This window comes from Bidens hawaiensis, unplaced genomic scaffold (assembly GCF_021521415.1).
Source record: "Bidens hawaiensis isolate Kalapana, Puna unplaced genomic scaffold, B.hawaiensis_p1.1 tig00064539_1, whole genome shotgun sequence".
Lineage (NCBI taxonomy): Eukaryota > Viridiplantae > Streptophyta > Magnoliopsida > Asterales > Asteraceae > Bidens > Bidens hawaiensis.
The window spans coordinates 21,947-30,994 of NW_027501509.1; the positions used below are offsets into that span (position 1 = coordinate 21,947).

General features: G+C 31.5%; 1 protein-coding gene across 1 annotated transcript; it reads left to right on the forward strand.

The window, feature by feature from the left end:
* The first annotated feature begins 3,010 nt into the window (after positions 1–3,010).
* Positions 3,011–7,812, forward strand: LOC143604261 (cyclin-C1-2-like). The gene is made up of 9 exons (XM_077080792.1): positions 3,011–3,056; positions 3,192–3,298; positions 4,368–4,407; positions 4,610–4,654; positions 5,189–5,307; positions 5,386–5,500; positions 6,055–6,099; positions 6,210–6,357; positions 7,323–7,812. Exons 1-9 carry the CDS (start codon positions 3,025–3,027, stop codon positions 7,425–7,427), a joined length of 756 nt encoding a protein of 251 aa, XP_076936907.1. The 5' UTR covers positions 3,011–3,024; the 3' UTR covers positions 7,428–7,812.
* Positions 7,813–9,048: the final 1,236 nt, after the last annotated feature.

Genomic DNA, 9,048 nt, shown 5'->3' on the forward strand with positions numbered 1-9,048 from the left:
AAAATACATGAAATAAAATAAGCTATTAAAAACATTAAGGAGATAGCGACTTATGAAATATGATTAGAGCATTATGATGAAATCTTCAATACTCATTCATATAATTAAACTAAAATACATATTTGTCATTCACTTTGAAAAATTTGTCCTTCACCTTTAAAACACTCCACATCCAATTTCTAATATATATTTTTAATCAATATTTAAATAGTGTATTTTTTTTTCACTGAAACCACGTACAAATATAGGACGAGGAATGGGGAACCCTCAAATATTAGTGTGTACCTTTTTTTAAGTATGAATTGTGGGGATTAAGACTCCAATGAGTAAAGTAAATATAATTTTATATTTCCCTATAATTCGAAAATGGAAAAGGGGATAGGAACTCTGTTGTAAGTTTTCTTTTCAAATTTTATTTTCATCTAAAATCAAATCTCTTAAATCCTGCACTTACAAGGATTTGAACCTATCACTTTCATTTTAAAATAGTAAATATCATATCACCAGACCATTAGGTCATGCGTTTTTATAAGTTTTCTTAACAATATATGCACATGTAAAAGGTTGAGAGGGAGAGGGAGAAATTTAATATTCATGCAAAATATATTCATTACAAAAGTCATTGTTTCTCAATTTTATCAATAGTTATCTTTAGAGAAGTAATACAAAAGAGAAACCAAATTAAAATACTACATGAACGATACTCAATTTGTTTTATCTATAGAAAGAGGATACAAGATAGAAACCGAATTGAAATAGTATAAGAACCAAAATAGAAATTAGAACGTGTAAGAAGCCTATAACCAAAATAGAAACTAGAAGATGTACAAAGGGGCCGGGCCCCAAAGCGAGTTGTCTTTGTTATTTTCTTTTTTGCTTCCTCTTCTTTGTCTTCAAAACATAACTCATGTTTGGTAGGCCGACAATCTTGAATTTATAATTAGTGATTCAAGAGATTAGACAATACATATGAGGAGTGTTCTTTCCTAAGGTGCACTAGAAAATGTGATCAAAATGTATATCCTGAGTATGTATTTTATTTATGCGTCATGGCATGTTGAAAAAGACAAAATTAAAACCAAATCATGCACTTATCTTATCACCATCGGTGATGTCGTTATCACCATCATTGTCGCCATTGATGATCCAATCTACTTTAACTGAACCTCTTTTGATAGACCCAACCTAATCCACGTGTTTTGACACTTATGCCTATATCATAAATAGCGTATAGATATTCATTCATGATTTTTTTTGCTAAACTTTGGTTGCATCTATTGCGCTTTGTTATTTGTTAAGAGGCTCTCTTCAATCACCATTATGAGCGGACTAAGAATGGGGAAAAGGGATTAACCATCACCCACAAAAGACAATCTACACCCAAATTTTTTCGAACACCCTAATGGTTCACAATGAACCAATAAATTTTATTTTTTAATAATGGCACTCAAAAAACTCAATTTAAAGTATTTAATATTACAAATGCTAACTTATTTGAAACAAAATAGTAAACCCATTCAAATTAACAAATAAAAGAGTTGCGTGATCGGATTGATAATGAATATTTGAGCGATAGTTGTTTGTTACATGTAAAAATAGTTGTTTAAACACGTTTGTATATGAGATGTAACACGTAGAAAACAGTTGTCATGACACTTAGTTTATTATGTGTTTTTAATTGATTTGTATCATCTTTATCCTATCTAAACAAAAAAGTTATAAAAGAGTGATAAACATCAACAAAGATTAAGGACAATTAAAATTTGTTGCGTTCGCCATCAATCAAACCTAACTATCATATTACAAATGCTAGTTAAATTTCCTAATAGTTACTCTTGATATTTTTGCTCTTGAATTCTTCAATATTTTTTTGCTTCATCGAGTTGCAAGATAGAGTATAAGTGATACTCAAAGTAAACTTTAATCCTTATTTAGTTATTTGTATACGTGAAAGCTCCAATTTCATCGGTCTTATATCTTAATTTCTAATTTAAGCTTGAACTTATACATCCACTTTAGCTTCCTTAAGCATTCCTTCAAACTTTTTAATTTGCCACATGCTTATCCATTCCAACTAATACAATGAATAACTCTCACTCAAACTTTTGACACCATATATCATCTTTTATATAAATATATTTCCTAGGTATTATTTTTTCTGTAAAAACTATAAATTTTTTCTATAATTGTGAAAACCGGTTAAAAAAATCACTAACCACACCAATACCCTGTTAACCATTAGAACCAGTATAATATTATGCCAGACAGGTGGCCTTCGCCAACACTATTATGTTATGATACATTATTGTGATGCATAATCATACTCTGAATAACATTACCGAAAAAGGAGGAATAGATTTGCATGAGCAAACTAGTGCAAAACTGTCAATCAAGAAATGTGAAATTACTTATATCGATATATTCCAAATTAATTATATTGGATCTGTATTTAAGGGGTGCTCATCGGTTTAGATATTGGTTATTCCGTTAGTTCTAGTCGATTTCAATTTTTTGTTCATAACTTAATCCGAACCGCATCTTTGGTCTAAACCAATTTTTTTTGCTTCTTGTTTTTTTTAAGACATCGGTAGTGTATTGAATGTGTAATTAGATGACTTGCTAATCTGACTCAATTGGGTTGGCCATCAACAAACTTACAAACAAATACCATTATTACTTAAAAATACAAAAAAATAGTAATAAAATTATAGTTATTTAGTTAATTCGGTTTAACTGAATTCAAAATTCAAAACTTTGTATATCTGATCCGAAAACCGAATTCACAATTCGTTGTTTTTGTTACGGATATTGTTCGGTTTTCGATTTTTTTGGGTTCCGGTTTCGTTCACACCTCCACAAGGACCACTACAGAGAAGATATATGGGCCAATATTAATACATAAACAATCCAGATTCAAAATTTCAAACTAAAAACCTTAGGCCCAATTAAACAACCCAATACTCCATTCCATAACCTCCGATTTCATTCTGCTAACTCCATTTTGTTCACAACAAACAACCAACAATGGCGACTAATTTCTGGACATCAACGCACTAGTAAGCTTCCGATCATCCTCACCGTTAACGTCTCACACTCACATCCGTTTGATTTCCGTTTAATCGCACCATTAGGTTGTAATTTGAACAAATAATAATAATAACAAACACTGATTAATAATAATTATTATGCAGCAAGGAATTATTGGACCAGGAGGAAGTGGATGTGGTGCATAATTTTGATAAGCAGAGAGGACTCACACTTGATGATTTCAAATTGATTAAATTGCATATGACTAATTGTAGGTTAATTATGTATCTATTTATTTGCCTTTAAAGTTATGTGTAACTTATTTGATTATTATGTGTTTATTTGTTATTATTGATCGATTTTCGTTGCTAGTTTGATGCTATTGATCAAAATATCGGTACTGATAATATTGGCAATATTGACCGATATGTCACTGATTTTCCCGGTATCAGTTTTTTGAGTCTTAATTGCCAATTTTTAGTGTTTTAAGTCTTAATCAGCTCCTACGTGCTACAGTTGTTAGTGTTTTGTAAGTTTCAAAAGGTTGTAAGTTTCAAAAGGTTAGTTTCTTAATAGTAGTAGGGTAGTATACTAAATTGTTAGTGTTAAATTGCTATATATAATATAGATAAATAATGCATGATATTAAAATTACCGATAGGCGATATCCCACCGCGATAACTGATATCTCAGATATCGGTCCTCGTCCGATATCCGATATTTTTCTGCGTTAACTGCATAGATGAATTATTTTGTACCTATTTGTGATAGAACTATTGAGATTGACTTAGTGTTTATGAATATTATAGGGTTGGGTTAAAATGCATAGTCTTCTAAAAGTAGGAAGCCGTAGGAAGGGAATCAAACGTACTTTGGTTTAACTCAAACTAGCAGCATTGGAATTGTCTACGATACTAGAATTTAGGTTTTCGCCTTTTGATTTCTAGCTTGTTGATTTTAGAAGTTTTGTTCAAATTATTGTGTCTTTTTATTTACCATCGTGTTTTTTGTTTATTTTGCCATTGTATCTTTTTTCCTTGACATTGTGTTATATAATCTGCATTGTGTTATATTTTGCGATCCATCGTTTCTTTGTACCCTTCTTAGATTTAGGAGACTGTGTAGGATAACTTAACCCTATGATTATATTCCAATTTGTAAGGATTTGCATGGTGATTGCAGAAATTGATTATTATAATTTGCGCATTTACCATGATTGCACTTTTTTGTACCTTTAACGTCAAGGTTTTACAAAGTATAACATTATATTAGATTGGTTGTAAAAATATTGTGTGAATAATTTTTTAATACTGTATATCTTGTTTTGTTTTTCATTCCAGACATTGCGAGATTGGCTCAAAATGTGAAAGTGAGGCAAAGGTTAGCCTCAAGTTTTGTTCTTTTTTAATGATTTTTATTCTATATTAGACAGTCATGAAAACTTTAATCCATTCATAGAACTTATTGTTTTGGATAAATAGTTATATTCACGAAATGTAGCTCATACGATTTCTTAAATACTTTGTTTATTTTATTCTAGTGATGAATTCTCATTGCATTGGTTACTACTTCTCTATTTCAGGGTTGTGGCGACTGCTGTAACATATATGAGACGTGTATATACAAGGTATATATTTCAGATGCTTTATCAACAAATTAGTTTTTCTACATAACAACAGATTTCTTTGCAGCAGAGTGCAAACACATTATGCTCAATAATCTTATATAGTTATAGATTAAATAAAAGATTGTACTTATACTTTGCTTTTACATATGTTTATATATACATATACATATATTATTTAATATCTTGACTCTAGTGAATTGAGTCACGAGTTGAATGTTTAGGATCTTGAGGCACAAAGCGGCAATTATGGTGTTATTCGTTAAATATACACTTAGTGACTAAAAATAATTTAGTGACATAATTTTATTTGTTGAACCAATTTGACTTCCCGTTTGCTTTTTTTAATTTGGTTTGTTATATTCTACGCATTTAACCTATTAGATATAAGAAACATGGGTCTTGATTGCCACCTCTACTTTCTCTAAGTTAGGTTTAGTGCTTATACACACAATTTTGATTTACTTTTTTTCCCCAATTTTATTACAGTTATGTATAATGAAAATTTTGCTAAGTGTATATTTTATGGACTTTTAGGAAAAGCATGACTGAATTTGACCCGCGTCTATTGGCACCATCCTGCTTGTATTTGGCATCAAAATCTGAAGAAAGCACGGTGCAAGCAAGACTTCTTGTATTCTACATTAAGAAAACAAGTAACAATTTTCTTTAAACTCAAAAGAGTTCTTTTTTTCCTAATTAACGGATTAGTAACATGACATCTTTGTTTGCAGATCCAGATGAAAAATATCGCTGTGAAATTAAAGAAATACTTGAAATGGAAATGAAAATTTTGGAAGCGTTAAACTATTACCTTATTGTTTTTCATCCTTATCATGCATTACCTCAGTATGTATTTCCTTACAACTTATACTTATAGTTTTGACTTTCGAGTAAATTACATGGATTATATCCTATGATTTAGGGTAAGTTAGGGATTGGTCTCTAAGCTTTAAGATTTATGGATTTGATCACTAGCTACCATGTCTGCTTTCATCCATATTTCATGAGTATTGCTAACTTTCTTAGTTAAACTTAGGGGCATTTGATGAAAATGCCTTTGACTTTAACGTAAATTAACACTGTTATATGTTTGGACCATGGATGAATGCAAACATTGCAGCTGAGGAACAAATCTGTAAAATTTAAAGCTTAGAGACCAAACCCGTAACTTACCCCAAGTCACAGGGGGCATTCATGTAATTTACTCTATATGTTTATATATAATTGATGCATTAATATTTAATAATGCCGACAAATGACGTTGTTACCTTAGGAGGTTATATTTGGCTCTCTTTTCACATTCGCTAAACCCGTTTGAGATAAAACAAACCCAGTTTGACCCATTCAAAAGTAAGCGAGTATCTATTTATAACATAAGGTGCTCATTTTGAGTTGAACAGGTTGGTTCATGATGCTGGTATCAGTGATGCAACACAGTTGACCTGGTAAGAACTTGGTCACCTGCTAGTTTGACTTTTTCCAAACAAGTTGACTTTTGTAGCATGATTTCATCTTTATACAATTCTAACTCAAATTTTTTGAATGAGTTGTTTAGGGGACTTGTGAATGACACCTATAAGATGGATCTAATTCTCATACACCCGCCACATTTGATTGGATTAGCCTGCATTTATGTAGCTAGTGTGCTCAAGGAGAAAGATAATACAGCTTGGTTTGAAGATCTACGGGTCGACATGAATGTTGTAAGTCAAGGGGTAAAATTGTATATTAAACTACATTGCTAAATTGAAACGAGTTGAACGGGTCAAATATAGTGGTGGCAATTTCTGACACGACAGGAACATGATCAGGTTTCGGGTTGGTATATCTTACCCGTTTATAGAACGGGCCGTGTCTGGGTTGACATGTTTAATTGAAACTGTTATAGGCTTGTAATGAACCGAACGAAAATAACCGGGATATGTTCGTGTTCGTTCGTTAAGAAAATTATTATGTTTGAGTTCTAGTGTTAATAGTATAAACGAACGGTTCATGAACGCAAATGAACATAATTGAACAAGCATAACTGAGATTAAGTTGTGGTGGGTCTAAAAAATTTAACAGAATACACAAACAAACGAATCTAACCACACGTAAGCTAACCAACATAAATGAGCATAAAGGAACAACATATATGAGCGTAAATGATCGAACATAAACTGACATTCACGAACATAAAATGAATGAACGAGCCACGAGTTCATGTTTGTTAGTTTATTACATAAGCGAACATGAAATTCCAGCCAAACAGTTAACTGAATGTTCGGTTTGTTTACAGGCCTAAACAGGTCGTTTTTGGGTTAACTAGTTTAATCCGCTTAGTTAAACAGGTTAACTTGCTAACTTGTTTAGTTAAAACTTAAATAGGTCGACTCACTAACTTATTTAAGACCCATTTAACTATTTTGTTTCAACCCACCAGCCTTATTAAACATGTTCACATTATGTTTTGCCAACCTGTTTGGCACTTTTAGATAAATGGTAAATGGGTCGTGTTTGGGTTAGGGTTGATGTTTTTGACACGAGTAAAAACATGGTGCCTGTTCGGGCCGAAAAATTTAACCTACCAGCCCAACACGATTGACACCCCCTAGTTAAATATGTTCAAACACTTGTACAGGCCTTCTTTTGTTGCAATTTATGACGTTTTTGGTTATTTGTTTAACAGGTGAAGAACATAGCAATGGAAATACTAGATTTTTATGATACCCACAAAATGATAACTGATGAGAGAGTGAATGCTGCCATGCACAAACTACCCACAAGAATATAGATTGCAAGCTACACTTTTATATGTAACCTTTATTAAAATGGTTACCATGCCCGCTTTTATGGCCGAGTACTTGAAGTTGTAGCATTAATTTTGTCGTTGGAACAAAATTGTTGTCATGATCATTGATTCAAAAGCAAAAAAAGAAACACAATTTACAGTGTTTGATTTGGAATCAAATCAAAGAATTGAGTACTATTGGATTCTTGCTTTCGTTTGGAGCAACTCGAAGCCCTAATTAAGGTTTGCGAACCTTAAATGGATCAATTTTAACCGTCTGATATGGTTTGTAAACAGTTCGGTCCCAAAATCATGGACTGAAGTATATGAGTTTGTGTTAATTTTGAAAGTGTTTTGAGGCTAAGATGACGCGGTTTCAAGTTTACAAAATAGTAGTCGTCTAGACAGCTTTATGAAAACTGTCAACCTCTATGGTTTCGAGTAGAACAAACCAAACCAGCCAGGCTAGATGGGTTGATTTTATTTGTTTGGTGGTTTAATGGTTTGGTTTTGGTTCTTTGAAACGATTTTATTTTATTTTATTTTTCTAGAAAAGGTTGAATTAGTTTTTATTAAACCTTTAAAATGATAAAAATGGTTTATGATTATATATATACGTAATTGTGTATCCTATAAATGATAATTATATAGAAATATTAAGGGTTGATGGGACGAACTTGTTAATTCAAACCTTAAAACCCAATCGTTTGAATCTTAAACCAACTGACTTGCTTTGATTTCAGCAGTTTAGTAGGTTTAACAATCTTTGACGACCCCAACGTAGTTTCTTTTAATTTGATGGATTCAATGCCATAGTTTAGGAGTGAATTAGCCGCATGAGAGAATATGGAAGATTTCTATCAGCTTCACTGGTTAGTTATTTGCAGTTTGTATTTTAGTTTAGGCATTGTTCTTTATTCGACGGAATATTGAAAGGAAAAAGAAAGAAAGAAAAACCCCTTCAAAATATTATTATGCTCCCAAACGCTCCTTTCACTTTCATGTAAATTGGAGAGTGTAATTGATGTATTTATCGGGTCCTTGGAGACTGATAGAGCTCAAATCGCAATGTCTGTTTCTTATCTTAATTTAAATTTGTCACATTTATTCTCATACATGATAAAAACACATTTTACATATCAGGATAATCAAATTTTCTCATTTAAATTTGTCACGTTTTCACTTCACTTTTATCTATCGTGTTAAACTGGATATGAATATTTTTCACTTCGGATATATTTAGTTTACTTAATGGAGTTGTTTAAATTAGCTGTCTAATCATCTTACAACATTCTTATTAGAAAAAGATATACTTAACAGCATCAAAGTGTTCCCAATGTTGTTTTAAGTCACTTAAATGGCTTATGTATAGGTGAACCATTTAACTTTCATAATGTAATGTGTTCTGACTTTATAAAATTTTATATCTTTTACATGTTATGAAGTTAATTTTTTTATTTCTTTCTTTTATTGCACTATTTCAATGCCCGGATGATTGATTGTGATGTAAATTAATGTCCCAACTTGAAAAATCTTCCGTTTCATCGTCGATGCATGAGCCGGATTCTAAAATTTTCTCACTTCGAATATAAAAAAAGTAGTATTCTAAATCACATAATTTTAC

Excerpts from the sequence above, each read along its gene's own strand:
- LOC143604261 (XM_077080792.1), top strand. The coding sequence starts at position 3,025 with ATGGCGACTAATTTCTGGACATCAACGCACTA. Across the intron at positions 3,299-4,367 it reads TAAATTGCATATGACTAATT|ACATTGCGAGATTGGCTCAA; the intron begins GTAGGTTAATTA and ends TTTTCATTCCAG. Across the intron at positions 4,655-5,188 it reads ATGAGACGTGTATATACAAG|GAAAAGCATGACTGAATTTG; the intron begins GTATATATTTCA and ends ATGGACTTTTAG.